At 38.8% G+C, this 19,050-nt stretch overlaps 2 protein-coding genes across 2 annotated transcripts in view; one reads left to right on the forward strand and one right to left on the reverse strand.

Moving 5' to 3' along the window:
• Nucleotides 1-11,420, reverse strand: part of LOC130920168 (MHC class II regulatory factor RFX1-like) — a 36,044-nt gene extending 24,624 nt beyond the window's left edge. Inside the window, exons 1-4 of the mRNA XM_057843141.1 lie at nt 11,281-11,420; nt 9,950-10,319; nt 1,992-2,089; nt 1,820-1,909 (exon numbers count right to left, since the gene is read on the reverse strand). Coding sequence (XP_057699124.1) covers nt 1,820-1,909; nt 1,992-2,089; nt 9,950-10,292 — 531 coding nt within the window. The 5' untranslated portion in view covers nt 10,293-10,319; nt 11,281-11,420. The remainder of the gene's footprint in view (nt 1-1,819; nt 1,910-1,991; nt 2,090-9,949; nt 10,320-11,280) is intronic.
• Nucleotides 11,421-17,015: 5,595 nt separating this feature from the next.
• Nucleotides 17,016-17,544, forward strand: rln3b (relaxin 3b). The gene is made up of 2 exons (XM_057844253.1): nt 17,016-17,190; nt 17,273-17,544. Exons 1-2 carry the CDS (start codon nt 17,016-17,018, stop codon nt 17,542-17,544), a joined length of 447 nt encoding a protein of 148 aa, XP_057700236.1.
• The last annotated feature ends 1,506 nt before the right edge of the window (nt 17,545-19,050 follow it).

Raw genomic sequence — 19,050 nt, forward strand, 5'->3', positions numbered from 1 at the left:
GTATCCTGTCTTAAGTCTCAAATATTTTTCCTCATCATATCTTGACTTTAGACCCTTCAACCCTAAACAGTTGTTTTTGCCAAAATATCTTTTTTTTTTTTCAGATACTGAATTTTTGTCCACTTAATATAATTACCATGCATGTGTTTTTTCATGTTCTTGAACATGAACTTTAGACCCTTCAAACCTGAGCAGTTGTTTTTGCCAAAATATATTTTTACCATATTTTTTTTTCACTTAATATAATTACCATACATGAGTTTTTTCATGTGCTTGAAAAGTTGATGCGGCTAGAGACCAAACCAGACCTGAATTGTCAAATATTTACAAAATTACCCCCAAGGTGTTATAATTAGTATGTAAAATTTGTTTGTGGATAAAGTTGTAATTGCCTATATTATTTGTTTAGACCACAACGATACCACAAACGATGATACTCAAAACTTTTTTTTTTCCAACACTTACATCTTCATAATCATCAGTCATAAATATTACTGTACTCCTAAATATGTGCCAATACACATAAACAACTTTTGCCAAATCACACATCGTACTGAGAACTAAGTGTGGTTACTTTTCTTCCATGGTCATTGTTTAAATTAGTGGATACGGCAAATATTGCAACATCAATGATTAAGGTAGAGTAGTGGAACATCTAAAGCAGGGTTTTTCAACCGGTGTGTCGTGGCACATTAGTGTGCCGTGAGAGATAGTCAGGTGTGCCACGAGAAATTATCCAATACCAGACCAGACCAGTTCCCGGTCGTGTGCAGATGAGCAATGTATTTCTCATGTTGCGTTCAAGAACTGCTCAGATTTCTACCAATCAGCCACCGTGCTATTCGCGACAATGTGGACCCCAGTAACTCTACTGTACATATTGTGATTAGACTCATCAATTGATGATATACACGAAAGTGTCCTTTCCATTTTATCCCAATGTGACGACCATCAATCCTCCACCTGTGTTTTATTCCAACACATTGTCAAGGACAGCAAGGTAGCTGATGGCTAGAAATCTGAGCAGTTCTTAAGCAAGCTTAAAAAAAGTCATCTCCAAACGAAACACCCGTCGCTTCAAACTATGGACTATTTTGTTTGCCGTTGTGAAAACAGAGAAACATGCAACTTTTCTGAGGAAAAACTACAAAGGTAAATAAGAAACCCCCTCAAAGTCAGTTACCTTGTTGCTGAACTTGTTTCTAAATCCAAAAAGTCCCACACTGTGGCAGGGACATTAATACTAGCTGCCTGCAAAGCCATTGTCAGCTAGATGTTCGGCCCTCATGCAGTTAAAGACATTGTTAAGTCCCCCTATCTGATCATTCTGAGCTTTTCAAGCTTAACCGCTATAAAAAAAATAAAATAAAATAAAATAAAACAATTAAACAGAGAGAGACTAAGAGCTGTTGAAGAAGATTCCTGCCAGGATAACGGCTTTGTTTTCATCTAAACAGGCTCAAGTTTCACACTGAGTAAGTATAAATACTGAGAAATTACTTTAAAATTAAATATATTCTACAGAAAGTAATTTTGGAACATTTCTGGTTTGTGATGTGTCGTGAAATTTTTTCCAATGTAAAACGTGCCGTGACTCAGAAAAGGTTGAAAAACACAGATCTAAAACATTGTTTGAGGAGACAATCACCTCAAACAAATGAATAACTTTTACTTTATTTTCCTCAAGTAAAAATGGTTGTGAAATCAACCACTATCACCACAGATGACAATCAACTGTAAGTGTTAATGTACATAGGCCTACTATAATGCACTAAACAATGACGGCAATGGAATATTTCTCAGTAGTTTTTATGTTTACCTCCTGGTTGATGTGCACAGACTGCAGGTTGTTGACGTGCCCTGACTGAATTCTCTTGCCAGCCTGTGACACCGTTTGCAAGACTGATCTCTGCTGGTGAATAAAAAAAAATCGTTAACCTAAAACTAGAACAGAGGTTATCAACTTCTTCTCGCACAGTACAACTTCGCACCTGAGTGGTGGTCTGCACCGGCTGGACCACCTGTGTAGGCACTCCAGGGGCTGGTGAGCTGGAATCTGACAGACTGTCATTGGAATGAGCAGAGCCCTCTGAGCACCAAACAAGGAGAGAAAGAAAGACTTGAATGAGCAACAAAAAAATTCATGCACAATATGACTACTCACGACATGCGGCTTTCAAATTGTAATAAAAGCCAGTGCAGGACATCCTACGTGTTTTTTGCTTCGGCTGAGAAGATCTGACAAATACACTCCTCTCGGCTTTATATTTCGTGTAGGGAACGACAGCCTCGGACAGCTAATCTCCCCAGATGGAGAGAAATCCCTCCATCTTGTAAACATGCATATCGGATGCGAGAGGAAAAGGAGACGAGGAAGCGTGTTGGCTACAGAATGATGTTGAGTCAAAGATCATGTAATGTACTTTTTTCATTTTAACTAATTGATTTCTCAATTGTGCTTACTGCAGCGTGACATAACGTGAAAACTGCTGGCCTTACGATAAATAACACGTTACCCCTAGGTGTCCCACTGAAACGCCTCCTGCTGCATCCTGTGACTTGTGGAACAAACCTGTATGACTTTCCTGTGAGGACAGTGATTGTATCACCCAACGGACTCTTTCTCCCTCTCTCTGCTACTACTCTTCTCAGTGACTGGCTGATAGATGTGATAGAAGTTCTGCTTCTTCTAACTTGTCAATACATCTGAAATGAAAGCAGAGCTGTATACAGATCATGAAACATGAAATGATCGGGGATACTGTGAGTGGGCCACGCTGATATCACCGTTTAAATTGTCTAACACAATAAACAAATACCATCAGACAAGCCTTTCTGGGAATTTGCATAAAGTACATTCTTACCTCAACTTCAGATTTAAAACGAAATTCTATTAAACCGGTGGTTCTTACCTAACCGTGCAAGTTTTACATGTATTTTATTTGCCTTTCACTGTTGTTGCTGCCACATTAGCCCCTTTCAGACATATATCCCTGTAAATTCCCGTGTAAAGTGCATACCTGTCAACCCAAGGCCGTTGGCCTTACAAATACTGACGTATGCCCTTACAAATTGATGACTAATCTTACAACGTTTTATATAGCATGCAATACGAAATAAAAATACTTCAAACTCCATTTTTAAAATAATATGAATTTATTGGTAATATTGTCACATATAACCTGGTGCAATCAAAGAATAATCAATATCTTCAGCTACATCATGATTACTAAAATTTAACAGAGACTTTTGTTATAATTGTATGTAGCACTTTTGGCAATTTCTATCCTGTCTTTTGATGGCTGCACTTCAGCTCGCAATTCAGTTTGACTTAAAGGTAGTTCGTTAGTGCGTCCAATTATAAATTAAAAAAGGTCAATTGATAATATTAACTTACCGATGCAATCTTTGAGTCAGGGAACATTTCTTTTGCTAATTCTGAGAAATGATCAGCAATAGTTGCAGGCAAATTGTGTTCGGCAACAAATTGGCAGAATAGAATCTCCGCTTTCGTCAATTTTCATTCTGCAGACTGCATCTTTATGACCAGTGTTGTTAATCTTACTTTAAAAAAGTAATTAATTACAGTTACAAATTACTTTTCCCAAAAAGTAATTGCGTTAGTAACTCAGGTACCTGAATGTGAGAGTAATTAGTTACTTGGCAAAGTAACCGGTGTTACCTTTCATGTATTTTTTTTTCATGTAAAAAAAAAAAAGAAGAAGAAAGAACGAAAAAAACATAGTAACCTTTGCTCTGTTTGGAAGTCATTTAATGTTGTGAATCAACTGTTAAAGTTGTTAAAATTGCTCCCGTTTTTGCATTTGTTCCCTTCTGTCTACTTTCGATACGTGAAAGTTTTAAACTTTCATCATTTTAAGATAGATTCAAGTCAAGATTTTGCCGATTTTGGAGTATTTTAGATAAAAAGTTACTTAGGTTCGCTATGAAGGTTCACTACAACAGAGACTTTCTGAGATGTCTACTGCTTTAAGATGGCGGTTGTTTACTAACGCCGCCGAGTCTGTCATTTCACATCTAGTTCTATATGCATATGATATCTAGTGTTGCATCAAGTAGGCGTAGATTGTAGGCTGTCGGCTACAGTCAGGAAATATTGGAGCCACCTAGCCTAGTATTATGTTTGAAACAGCATCACAACTCTTCCCTCCTTTCTGCTCTTCTTTCTCCGTGTCTCTGATTTTTCTCGCGTCATTCAACCAACATAGTAACGCATAGTAATGCACATTGTCTCGTTAGTGAGACGGTGACAAAATCTGAAGAAAAAAAAACCGTAATGCACGAAAAACGTACAGATTTTGAACGTACGGCGTACACATTTAAAAATCAGTGCTCACTTGTACAAAATACGCCGAAACCGTGCAACTTGACAGGTATGAAGGTGATGTGGGATTTACCCATATCATTGCTTTCACACATGGAGAGATATCCTGGGAATAACGCGGGTCGAGCATTTCACAGACTTGTCCCATGTTGCCGACTCGGCGCTCTCTGTGCAGTAGGGCGGGTTGCACGATTTTATAACTCAGACGTTCATCATTTTTTGTCGGCATCGGCAACAAAATAAACCACACATTTCCAAAGATGGACGATGGACTCTCTTCCTCCGCTCTACGATTCAGTAGCAATTTAATTTCATTATGTTTTTCAGTTGAATTTTGCCATTTCCACTTTGCCATGTTGATAACCGCTTCCTGTCTTACAGTGAAGAAAGAGGAAATGATGATCGGCCCGCCATGATATTTACGTCATCAGCCATTGCGAGGTAACATGGGAATTTAACGCCTGCTTTCACACATACCGCTTCCCGGGAAAGTCCCAGACATTATACTAAGACGCAACTCGGTAAATGTCCGCATCGTCTCCGTGTCCGTCGACCCAAGAAATTGCTTTCACACCTAAGGGCTGGGCTACCAGTTTAAATCCCGGGATTTTATCAGTGCTTAGGTATGTGTGACAGGGGCTTAACATGGAGGAAGAGAAGTTAAATGAAATTGAGTAAAGCCTGTGGATTGGGTGCAAAACAATCCAAAATCTGTTCTAAAATGCCACATTTCCTGGCCGACTCGCAGTGATCTAGGTACAGTCGCCGTATGGAAATATGGTCCTGCATTTCTTAACATTCGCCGAATCCCTTACATATACTCACAGGACCACAGGGGTTTATACCCATCTTAGGAATAGGAACTACTGTTGTAAACATTTCCACATTTTTCACTCTTCAGAACTCAGATCTTTTAAGTATGCTCATACAACAACCAATGAAAATTCCTTTAACTGGCTTTCTAGTACAAATGTAAAGAGATGGCTAGACACTTAGAGGTGAAAATTATACCTTTAATATGCAGTTACCAGGATGACTGAAGAGACCTCATTAAGACGCAGACATGCCCCATGTCTGCCTTACCCAACGTTTGACTTTGTGGGTGAGAGTATACTGTCACTTGACACTAGTAGGCAAAAATATCCACTAACAGACAGACCTAAAATAAACATCCAAGAAAAGAACCAGCCTAAGGCTACATTCTCTTCTCATTAAGGGCTGATTTTCATAACGCCAAATATTTTCCTGGACAAAGTATTTTTTCAGGCTAGAGAAACCAGGCTTCATTAACTTATTGGCTGCCATTGACAGCCAGGGATTTCGGTCTCATTTCAAGGAAACAGTAGTTGTAGTTACATGCCAATTTATGTTGCTATGGCTATAGAGTTCTTTGTTAGTAACACAGAATGTTGCAGTTTCATAAGCTCTTTGATTATGCATCGAAATCCCCAGCAAAATTTAAAAAAAAAAAAAAAAAAGCTGCATTCCATTCCTCACATTTCGTACAATGTAACCTAGCAACCACACGCATGGCATTATATTGTTTTGGTCTGCTCCTCCACACACACACACGCACGCACAATCGTATTTAGTGTGCCGATGATAGTGATAATGACTTAAAAAATACATCATGACCACAAATTAAAATGGCTAGAGAACTGAAGGAAAATAGTCAACCCTTTTCCTTCACAAACTTGATGGAATGGACTAAAACAGTGGTGACACTGAACAACTGAAAAAACAGAATGACATTTTCTTTAGAACAGACAAAAAACAGTATTACACATGAGATGAAAGCAATGGTTGAATTCTATCCACGACATGAGTGATCTTTAAAGTATTGGTGAAATTTGACAAAAAAAATTTCCAGTGCAAAGACCATTTTAGTCAACAAATTTACCTTTAAAGGAGAAGACACAAACTAGTATAAATGACCGTCAAGTAAAAGATTGTTGCAAAGTACGAAAATTGTAAATTTCATAGAGCTCTGATAACAGAGACAACAATTGTTAAACACAACAATTGAAACCGCTTATAAGTGGAGTGCAGCCATTGCTGCTGCAGTTACTGTACATGTTCAATCCATCGCTGTCTTTCTCTTTTCTCCATTTAAGACACAGACAAACCACGTTTCACTTGCTATAAACCTAATTCAAGCAACTATTTCCTCAATAAGCCCATGTCCCTCAACATCCTGTTCATACAGCTCAAAGTCGAACAAGGAAAATCAATGACTATTAAAGTAATTATTCCAATCTTACTGTTAATGGTTAGAACAATGGGGTTCTTGTGACAAGACGAGTAGGACAGACATCTGGAATACTCGCATTTGATTGGTTGCACTAGTACTTTCATTTAAAAATGTCAGACCCACTTACAATGGCCATTTCTCGAAAATGCAAGCTTTTATTTACTTTTACTCCATCACTTGTTCAGCTGCTTATACATGAAGAATGGAAAATGTAAGTGTCTAAGTTTAAAAGCTGAAAAGGTTTGAATGTGCCACATTGGAGTTTGGTTTACTCCCCTTGTGGCTGTTTATATTTTGTTGTTTATTCAGAAAGTTCAGCTGGACCGAAGGCGGTTTAGGGTGTGGGTCCCCAAACTATTCCACATTGTGGGTACACAATTTCTTTCCAACAAAACAGGACGGCACCTTTGCACCATTCTGGTGTCTTTCAAGTGCTGTCAGATGGTTCGAGTCAGGTGCTGCTTGTTTTAGCAGAAACCTCATTGGTTCCACGGTCTGTGCTCAAGTGGTAGGAACAAAAACCAGAACCCACAGCGGAGGACCAGTTTGAACACCCCTGGTTTAGGGGGACAGCGAAAAAGGAAGACGAAGAATAGTGATACCAAAAACATGACCAAATATAGTGAGGAGCAGAAGTATTTGCACCCCTTGTGATTTTGCAAGTTCACCCAGTTTGAAAATAGGTAGACGCATAGACTTCATAACATATATATGCATATGTATGTATATATTATGATGTCTATGGTAGAGGTCTGAAATTTCAATCATGGATGCATTTCCACTCATGGAGACATAATCTTAAAACAAATCCTGAAATTGCATTGAATGATTTTTTTCATAAATTATTTGCAATTTACTGACTGAAGGCTCAGCCTAGAACTATATGGCAGGAGCTGGTCAATGAACTGAAAAGAGCTGGAGGCACAGTTTCAAAGGCTACTGTCAGTACAGTGTTACGGTGCAATGGTTTAAGATCATGCATTACTCGGAAGGTTCCCCTGTTGAAGCCAGTACATGTGAAGGCCTGTCTGAAGTTTGCCAGGGACACATCTGAATATTGCAGAGGGGTCATGGGAGAAAGTCATGAGGTTAGATGAGACCAAAACAGAACTTTTTGGTGCAAACTTTACTCTTCGTGTGTGGAGGCAAAAGATGCATGAGTACAATCCTAAGAACAAGATCCCCACTGTGAAGTATGGGGGAAACTCATGGAAACCTCATGCTTTAGGGCTGCTTTTCAGCAAAGGGGACAGGACGACTGCATTGTACAAAGCATAGGATGAATGGTGAAATGTATTGTCAGATTTTAAGCCACAACCTCCTTCCTTCAGTCAGAGACTTGAAGGTAAGTCGTGGCTGGATTTTCCAACATGCCAATGATCCGGAGCACACAGCCAAGCTGACCAAGGAGTGGCTGCGTAAAAAGCATATCAAGGTTCTGGAGTGGCCTAGCGCGTCTCCAGACCTCAATACCAATTAGGGCTGCAGCTATCGAATATTTTAGTAATCGAGTAATCGACTGAAAATTCTATCGATTAATCGAGTAATCGGATAAAACATTTTTTTTAGGTAAAGAGCAATTATAAATATATATGAGAAAAAAGACATTTAATCCAATACTGAATCATTTTCAGTCAATCAATGCCTTTATTTTCGATGTACATTGTTGAAAACAGCCAACAATTGCATCTCAGATGTGACTTGAAAAAAAATCACTGCTGTCACTCCAAAAACTTCTAGATCTTATAAAAAAAAAAAAACATATTTCTTACCCAAAGATGTAATTACGCTTGATAACACACATCACTTGAAAGCTACGTGTTTTTCCCACGTGTTTCAATTTAATTTCCATTTGTGTCAAGCAATTTTTAAGTTCTAGTTAAGTTTTAAGTTAGTCTAAACTGTAAGTACTGATAGGATTTGGAGTTTTTGCAGAGTTCAAAATAAATGTACCATACCTGCTGTATTGGAGCACATTAGGGACCAGTGCTACTTGCTGTTTTATTCAGCAGTGACTACTGAGCTAAAACTGACAGTTAGCTTTATTATGTTTGAATTTTACACCCTCATCACTCTACAGCGCTGTGTTTTTACAGATTAAATAAAGCCTGTACGTAAGACACGTTAGTCATGCATCGACAGAGGTCATAATCAATAGAAACCTAGCCCTCCGAAGGGCTAACGTTACGGGAGCGAGTGACAGTAACGTTATATTTATTGGCGATGAGAAGTCTACTGCTTAAAGATGGTGGCTGTTTACTAACGCTGCCCAGACGTGGCAGAGTCTGTCATTTCACATCTAGTCCTAAATGCATGCTCATCGGACACTACCTGCTACCACATGAGCAGCGTAGTTTTTAGCAACATCAGCGTAGTTTGTAGCAGCTGTCGGCTGCAGTAAGTTTTTTTTTTTTTTTTAATTGCGTCTTCCTCTACGCATGTGACGTCAGCGCGCTGTCCCGCATTAAAAGTAGTGGGCAAAACGTGATGCTTGGAGCTGGCAAAATTAAACGATTCCTCGAAGTGAATAAAATTACTCGGATCAGAGTCTAAACTCGAGTTATTCGAGTTGCTGGAGTATTCGTTTCAGCTCTAATACCAATAGAAAATCTTTGAATGGAGCTGAAACTTCGTGTTTCTCAACAACAGCCCTGAAACCTGACTGATCTAGAGAAGATTTTTGAGGAGCAATGGGTCAAAATCCCTGTTTCCATATGTGAAAACCTGGTGAAGAGCTACAGAAAAAGTCTGACCTCTGTAATTGCAAACAAACGCTTCTGCACTAATTCATAAGTATTACATAGCATATCATAAGTATTTGTACCCCGATTTTCTCAGGGGTAAAAATACTTATGAACCCCAGTAAATTACAAATCAATTATTGAAAAAAATGTCCAATGTGAGTTCCAGATTTTATTTAGATTATGCCTCTATAAGTGGAAATGCATCTATGATTGAAATTTCAGACATCCACCTATTTTCTAAGTGGGTGAACTTGCAAAATCTCAAAGGGTGCAAATACTTCTGCTCCTCACTGAATATAGGCTAACGTTGCAATTTCAATTTGACTACTCTTACCAGGAAGACACCATGAGAGGAGCGGATACACATATTCACTGAATTTATTTGCGTTCTTCTCCAGTATTACCCATCTGAAAAACTAAATTCTGCGTGTTTTCAATTTGATAAACAAGATGCTTTTCGCTGGTATGGAGGTGCTGTCTTCTCCTTTAAGAGAGTTGTGCATGATAAGTTGAAAGATTCTCATTGTTTTTTAAATTCTCATGAAATTTGACAGCCTACTCGCAGGAGCTACACATTGGCCATATTTAATAATTCAACATGTTACTCACCTGTAACTGTCACTATGATGTACTGTGGTGAGGTACTTTGACCATTACTCTTCTGGGCCCCAGTGTGCTGGATTTCAGGGTTTATGTAGTGCCGTGCTGGAGCCGCTAAAACGGCTGCCTTCTGGCTCTGAGCCTGGGTAGGTGGTGCTTGGGAAGAAAGTGCATCCTGTCCAGTTTTGGCTGATTGGTTAGCAGATGCAATGCTTCCAGAGGTTAATGGTAGTCCAGCCAGGAAGTGTGCCGCTGTCTTTGCTGATGAGGGTGTGGTGGAAGCCGGCGTTGCTATGGTTACCGTGTTGGTCTGCTGAGGCTGGAGGTCTTCCGAGTATCCAGAAGTTGCCATGGCAACCAATGCTTTCAGCCGCTATTTCTGTTGATTAAAAGAGGGAAATGGATCTCATGCGAATAATCTAGAAACATACTCATCCAAGTCATATCCCCTTGCACATTATTGCCAAACACATTGGAGGGTGTGTCTAAAGAGGAAGTAAAGCTCCAAAACAAAGCGACATTTCCAACTAAAGGAAACCTTTTCAATACAGATGTAAACATTGACCAAACATACAAACTGCAACATAGAGCAACTACTAATTCCAGTAATAAATAGCATGATTAAGATCTTTTGTAACTTTATCGCCTATGTAGCTAAAACTAGATTCAGATTGACAATGATTGCACCCAGTCAGGACTTTAGACCATCCTGACGTAAAATAAACCACTCCTGTGTGCGCCCACACGGTAAACAAGAAGTGTAGATGATCACACTTTGAGTCCGCGGGGGTGTCTTTAGTGTCACGCCACAAACTTTTCTCAAGTCGTTAGGAACACCAAGCAAACAACTCCTGAATAGGCACGTTTAAAACAAATACGCGATTACAGAAACTGGGCAATATGACGGAGTTGCTTGTTAGAAAATGAGTGTTGAGTTAGCGAGAGTGATAGCTTCCGCAGCTAGCAGTTCATGTCACAATAGTAAGCTTCACGGGAGCTATCAAGATTGAAACAAGTGCTAACGTGCCTGAAATTGCTTGAACAAGACAATCGAAGTTAATTGTGTTTAAAGTTAGTTCACATAGTGTCACGACAGTAGTCGGGGAGAAAGTAGGGTAGTCACAAGCGTAGAACACACCCGCCATCTTGTGCTCTGATCAGAGATCTGACATCGCCATAACAACCGCCTGCGCACGCAAAAAAAGCTAGCAACCACTTTCATCACCGACATGACATGCTCGACCACTTTCACCAAACGCAGACCAGTGCACGAACAAAAAACAGGCATGCAACTTTGTATGGCATAAAATAATGATATAATCTCGTTTTGGTTTGTTCACCTCTGTTTTTCCTCGATAATGTCCCTTTTAGTCTTAAGTTTGCCCTTTACATTCGGGTTGTTGTTGACTCCCGTTGCTTGGTTCTTGTCGCTAGGACTACGGTGACTATGGCGCCTTGCCTTCACCGGGGCAACTGTTGCTAGCCTCTCATCTAAGCTCCGCCTGCTGCTATATTCTGATTGGACCACTTGGGAGGTGGTCCATGCGTCATGAACAGTGCTCTTCTCTTATTGGACAATCACAACTGTCTTTCACTCATACTGTGGCCAAGTGTCTTATGACCACTTTTAATGTCGGTGAAGAATCACCAGAGGCCTCGAGAAAACCTTGAAGGGAGAATAAAAGTCAAATCGTTCTGTTAGACGTCAATGCATTCAATTTTTTTAAACTAATGCGACTATTTCCTTCATGGAAAAAATGTGTCATTCTGAACCAAACAAAGTGTAGGGTTCTCCCATAAGTTGTTTGTCACACAATATCAGAATTGAAATGATCACAATCGTGCTAAGTAGAAATTACTTTTTTAGGGTCAATTTCAACATTTTATGGTCTTCACTGTTTCTTTCGTAGCTTTATTGTTACATAAGTGTTACCAATAAAAGTATAATGACAAAGCTACAAGTTTTCCCATTCCCCAGCTAGCCAGTTGCTTGCTAGCTTTTGGTTTAGTTTTTGTCACTGTGTACAAGGCACGGTGACAAGGGCGTAGGTTTGGTCTCAATATTGGTAGGGACTCTAGGGAGTCAGCATAACCTGCGTGTACTTTTTGCTGGGGACGGGACATTAAGAAGACCAAACAGATTGGGTGAATGGGGGTCAGGGCTAAATTTTCACGAATATGATCCTAATCAATTGATAGGCTAAATGATCAATGCAAAATACATCTGTATTGTACTAACTTTCATATGTATTGGTTCAGGTGAAACACCGTTCGATTCAAACCTTTGTTTTCAAAAACTACTAAAGAACCAGTAAAGGGCAAAAAAATGAAATCTCCTAGGGGGCTGCTTTAAACCCACATAAATAAAATAAAAATGAAAATTGTGGAGAAGGGGGAAAACCACGGTTCACAACATTTCTCACAATTTAACTAACGTTAACAGTAGAAAACATATACAGGAGGCTATTTCTATTTAAGCAGCTTCCTACTCGAGTTCGGGATATTAGCACAGATTAATGTTACGCTAACTCTGATTCAGGTCGGACTTTCAGTAGCAAAATTAGCGGTGTGTTCCCCACCTCCACAACATTGACGTCTTTTTACATTACTTACCGTGGCTGCTGCTGGCGGGAAAAAAACTTATATAAATAATATAAATTATCTGTATATAAAAATTCTAGAAAACTAATATTTCTCGTGTTCGAAGGGAACGGAGGAGGCGGCATGTTGTATTTGTGTCGGGGCTGTGATTGCGTGTGTGTGTGTGTGTTTGAAAGTGGGGGTTAAAGTCATCAGCAAATGAAACGGGCATTTAAGGGAAAAAAATGGACTGGTACATTCAGCAAGTGAAAAGGGGTCAATGTAAATCTTAACAAAACTAAATGAATGCAGTATTTTATTTAAAAATGTTAATATACATGCACGTATACATGTACAAATCATTGTTTTCTTTTATGTATATATCTCATTTATATCATAATTATTACATTTACAGGGCTTAAAAAAGTGCTTATAAAAATATACATATACCATAATTTTCGGACTATAAGCCGCTACTTTTTTCCCTCAATTTAAATCCTGCGGCTTATAGTCCAGTGCGGCCTATTTGTTGAGTTATTTGGGTAAAGATGTAACACTTTATTTGACAGCGGCGTCATAAGACTGTCATACGACCATCATAATTATGACATGCCACTGTCATTGGCATACAGAATGCTTATGGCAGATGTCATTAATTGTCATCCAGAAAATTTTGTCACTAACTCCATTTATGTCCAGCTCGGATCTTTTACATCCATTTACAAGTGAGATCATTTGCGTGCCAAAATGTTGTGCTGAATATTTTTTGTGAGAGCATTGTTCCAGGATGTATGCCAATCTTTACTGACAAGTGCAACAGTGGTATTGTATGTACATTTGGAACATTTGACGTTAGGGGTCCATTGGAAAATTTAATCTGGCTCTCTGAATTTTCCAACTACCGTAGTACTGGCTGTTGAAGTGGATTTCTGAATGAACATTTTCATATTTGAACAAAACATTTTTTACAACCCTGAAGTACTGGTAAATACCTTTACAAAATAATGAATTTTCTAAATATAAAAACAAACCCTTTTTTGATTATTTTTAAAAGAAAAAAAGTGTAATAGGCCTATACACACAAAAATACAGCAAATCCATATAGGCTACTTTACTTCTCTGGTAACTATAGTTTTACTTACTGTGTCCTCCTGCTGGTGCTTGTACTAAAAGTGGCTCATCTCTCAGACAATACGTCAAGTCACAGACAGAATAATTCGCTTTATAATGATATTATGTCAATCATCCAAATTACAAATTTGGCAGAATTCTGAACTGCTTACGGACACATTTTAGAAAACAGCTAGCAAAACCATCCACTTGTTGCAAAATTTCATACTTCAATGCACCACAGACACCTAACTGCTATATTTGTGATTACTCAATTAAAAAGGGAATTTTCACATAATAAAAAACATATACCGTGTGCCTTAACAACAGTTTCAATGTAGGTTTTTACCTGTGGAGGCTGTTCTCGTGCAGAATATGGATGTCAGACATAAAAACTTCAGTTTTGGAAGCATAGACTGTGATCAGCATTAGTGTTTTATTTGTGTTTGGTCGTGAATGTCCTGCGTGTGTCCCATGCACACATCTAATAAGTGTTATTCTGTAGTAATCTAAGACCACACTTTATTAGTACAGCTCAAAAAATGTGTTGTAGCTTGGTTGCTTGTCGCCACGGTAACAATTTTTTTTTAATGTTGGCCCACCTCACTGCCCAAGTAGGCTTAGAGTTAGCAGTGGCATGACAAATTAAATTATTTCAACAGAGGTTTGAAAGGGCTTGCCAATTGTGTGGTTATTTATCATTCTTTATTTTCATCAAAGCATATCAGAAACCTTTTAACGTGAAAACAGACATGTGAAACAGTAATAGGCAACTGGAAGTCATGCAAACAGCAAAAAAAAAAAAAAAAAAAGCGGTACCCATAACACTTTATTTGACAGGTGTTGACAGACAAAACTAAAGAGAACTCTCATTCTACAAAAACTGAACTACAGGTTTAAAGACTAATTTCATGACGTACAATACATACAATATTGATTCTTTGGAAAACGACACAATATTTCAAGGTATTACAAAGTCTGTCATGATTAGATTCAAGGGCCTTCGATCGATTTAGTGCAATATTATGTACCGTATTCTCCACACTATAAGGCACATCAGAATTTAAGGCGCACCTTCAATGAATGGCCTATTTTAAAACTGTTTTCATATACTGTATAGGGCGCACTGCATTATAAGCAGTGTTGGGCACGTTACTTTAAAAAAGTAATTAGTTACATTACTCACTACTTCTTCCAAAAAGTAACTGAGTTAGTAACTGAATTACTCTATAGTAAAAGTAACTAGTTACCAGGGAAAGTAACTATTTCCGTTACTTTAAAAAGAACTTGTTGTATGTCAAAGAATTTGAGTTTTCTGAGCAGTATTCGAGTCAGTGGAATAGAGAAGAACACACAGGTAGTTAACTTGTTAGGTGCTTCAGCAGATTTGAATTGCTTACCACAGATGTCGACTAAAGCTTTGCCCCGGGACATAAATTACACATTACATGCAGGTTCTTTCCTTTAATTTCGACAAACTTGAAATAGTGTCTATATCTCCACCTCTAAAAGGACAAATTTTCTTCTGAATGTTCTGCCATCCCAACCCTGTGCATCTGTTTTGCGTGTGTGTTTGCCGCACGTGCTGTTCCGGTTTGCTTGTGAAATCACCGGCTCTGATTGGCTTACCACGACACATGACTCTAACCCTCAGCCAATCACAATCCCTTCCATCGCATCTCTCGAGGGGCTGCATTCAGGTAGGCTCATTTCCCGACAATTCACGTCACCTTCAAAGTGTCTGCCGTCCTCAAGATGGAAGCAGAATTATTGCTGGCTGACAGTGGAGATGGGAACGAGGCTAGCATCAGGTGTAGCAAACACAGAAACGTTACCAAACTTTGGAAAGCATTGTCTAATTGAATGAGCAGGGACAAACAGCTTGGAGTCAGAAGTACGTGCGCTATTCTCGAACCTGAACGCACCCCAAGTCTTGGATGACAAATCAACAGAGCAGAGAGTCGACTCGACACGGCTGGTAGTTTCCTTAATTTTTTCAGAGTAAGTAACGCACCGCTTTTGACCGTCAGTAGCGGTAACGGCGTTGTAACGGTGGAAAAAGTAATTAGTTAGATTGTCCCGTTACTGAAAAAATAACGCCGTTACGTAACAGCGTTATTTATAACGGCGTTATTCCCAACACTGATTATAAGGTACAGTAGTAGTAGTTGTTAGGGTTGCATTATGCATCTACTAGATGAAGCTGCGTTAAAGGGAATGTTATGCCATGATTAACTAATAATGATTCATATTAAAGGCGCATCGGATTATGAAGCACACTATCGACTGTTGAGAAAATTGATGGCTTTTAGGTGCGCCTAATAGAGCAGAAAAAATGGTACACATTTAATACAATCAGTTGCATTTCACCCAAAGCAATAAAAATTAAAAAGCAGTTTTGATGTTCCTGACAATTTTCTTGCTGGAAATTTTCAGAAATTTGAATTAAAAAATGTTCTTTTAACAACAGAGCACAACTAAAGATGACGGTTTTAATCAATGCTTTGTGTTATGATTGATTTGATCGTTGCCTAATCAGTGTATGTATCGATCCAGATATAGATGTATCGGATTCAGAATCACCCTTAGTCTGAACACAGGAAATCAGTTTACCTTGCTGATTATCCATGTATTTTTAAGCATGGATACCAGTAAATCGGGGGAGCGTATTACAGTATGAGTAGCTTTAAAAAACAAAAACTGCTTTTGAAGGGCAATTGTGACTGTATAATAATAATAATAATAATAATAATAATAATAATGCATACTATACATGAGAAATGAAAATCTTTGAGACACTAACTCTTGATTCAACTTTGAAAGAGCACTTTGATAAACAACTGCAACTATCAAAATTCTACATTACGACGGCTTTAAAGAGCTTTTTCCATCAAATGGCATTCCAGTAGATTGAATCATACGGACATTGGAAATGCCTCCTCACCATTCCACCGGAAATGCTAATGCATTGTCGTGCATATGGTCCATTGATAAATTAAAGTGAGAGTGATCAGTTCCTGTCGGGGGGATACGATGACTGAGATATTGTTGTCTGTCACACAAAGCACAACAACAACTAACAGTGAGGGCAGAAAGGGCAATTAAAAGGTCACAGGTGATTACATTGCAGAGAGCTCTGTTGACGTCACCTGTGGCATCATTTTCTATGTAATCACAAGTTTTCTCTTTCTGCATGTGCATTGTTGCTCCTAAAGGTCTCAGCTCTTATCTCTGGAACATGACAAAGACCATAGATGCTTCTCTGAGAAAATTAGACCTATAAAAGATGTCAAAAACCACTGCACTGACAAGAAAGAGGCACATCTATTGGGTTTGTCGAGCCTTTCTCATCAGAGTGAGACAACCACAGCAGATTTTTAGCACCATGTGGAAGGCAGCACTCTTGACCCTGTGTCTCTTGGTGGCATTGGTGGACAGGGTGCGGCCCAATGAAGGCCATTCCTCTTTCTATGGAATGAAGCTGTGTGGAAGAGAGTTTATACGAGCTGTCATTTTTACCTGTGGGGGCTCTCGCTGGAGGAGAAGCATTGGAAATTCAGGTAAGACTGTAAAGTGAAGTAAATCATTCAAATATATATTTAGATACATATATTGATTGCTAAATATTTTTCTTTATATCAGATCTTATTGGAGCTGAGGTTTTTGAACAATGGAATGCGAAGCCTATCCCTGAAATAGCCAGTGAGCAGGATCCTGTGCAATCCGATGTATGGAAGGGTCAAAAATTCGATGTAGCCGCTGGATTCAGCCGCTCGGTTCGCTCGCCAATCTCAGAGGAGATTCTGGAGGCTCTTCGAAGTGCAGATAGGAAAGGACGGGATGTAGTGGTGGGACTGTCCAATGCCTGCTGCAAGTGGGGCTGCAGTAAGAGTGAAATCAGCTCTTTGTGCTAAAGATTGTCCTCTTTACAATGCAGGACTCTAGTTGATTTCTTTTCTTTTTTACATCAAGGTCATAAATTGTGTATAGAGTGTACATTTATTTTGCCCAGTTTGGCTGGTCAATAAAATGAAATGCTCAATAAAGGTTTGTGTCATTGTTGAGAAGATATCTTATTCTTTTCCTTTGACATATTTAGTCTTGAGGAAAATGTCTACTTTTTGCAAACTTTTGAACAGCCATGCGAATAAACCTTCCACAAAGAATAGAGCTATCAGTGTTATTACTTGCAATCTTCTGGAGGTTTAACAGGTCAACTTAATCTCACAGTCTGCAATTTTGTTAGAATGTGAATGCTGCACTGGGTCATACACCTCTTACTTATGAACATCTTTACATATGGAATTTGTAGGTTTTGAAACACCACAACGGGAAAAAATTGCGTCTTGTTACGAAAAAAATTACAGGATACGAAAGGCAAAAAAACAGTATAGTCTGCTACTCGCAGCTCCCAGAGTTTACTGAACTTAACATAATTATAGCTGCTCTGCCATTGGCTATTGCCAAGCATCTTCCTGGCATCCAGTTGGCTAAGAGGGACCTCTACTGTATGTGTATGTGTGTATCCAAGCGTCCTCTTCATTCGCCCCTCGGGCCATGAGGTGTTAAGACAGCTTTAGGTGAGTGCATTACTTTTATTCTTTACTTCTATTCTACTGTATTCTTTGTTTTTACATTATTATGGGTTTTAATAAAATTTGGCCGGGACATTCTAATGATGCATACGCATCAATACTCGAAGCCCGACTTTATATTTATTTTTTGTTTTCGGAGCTAATTAATTAGATTAATTAATTGTAGAATTAAAATTGATACTCCTCTGTTATTCATGGACAGCTCACTTTGAAATTTTGTAGATCTATTCTTGTTACAACTCTATATGCATCGATCCTCTCAGCCGTATTTGTCTTTTTTTGGGTCAAAGGTCTTACTTAATTACATAAATTAATAGTGGAATTATTGTTGCCTGTAGGCTCCTGGTAAGCCAGTAGAAGGGGTTGGGCAGTCATTGTCTATTCGGACTTTATTGGAATATTTTTGAATAGGAATGGTGTGAATCTGGTTCAAAATGTGGGAGGACACAGTAAGGGCTAACGTTTTGGCGACAAAAAGAACAGTAATATGTGGAAAGCTTGCTCTCACTTTGACATGATTGGTAAATTTGACATGAATGTGAGTTGTTGATTAACTTATTCAATGCCATTGACTGTAATAGATGTCAATTACATTTCAACCCGTAGTGCTGGCAGGGAATGATCATGTTTCAGTGCCATTCCAGTTCAAATGAATTGGACATCTATCGCCGTCACTTTAGGTGAAAGAGTTCAGAAGTCAATTGAGCATAGGCGGAGTTTGACTTTTGGGACGGGAGGCCGGGGAGTGTAGGGGGCACAACATGTTGATGACCCTGAAACGCAGTGAAAGCAATAAAATTACCTTACAAGAATATTTATAATAAT

Source organism: Corythoichthys intestinalis, chromosome 8 (assembly GCF_030265065.1).
Source record: "Corythoichthys intestinalis isolate RoL2023-P3 chromosome 8, ASM3026506v1, whole genome shotgun sequence".
Classification (NCBI taxonomy): domain Eukaryota; kingdom Metazoa; phylum Chordata; class Actinopteri; order Syngnathiformes; family Syngnathidae; genus Corythoichthys; species Corythoichthys intestinalis.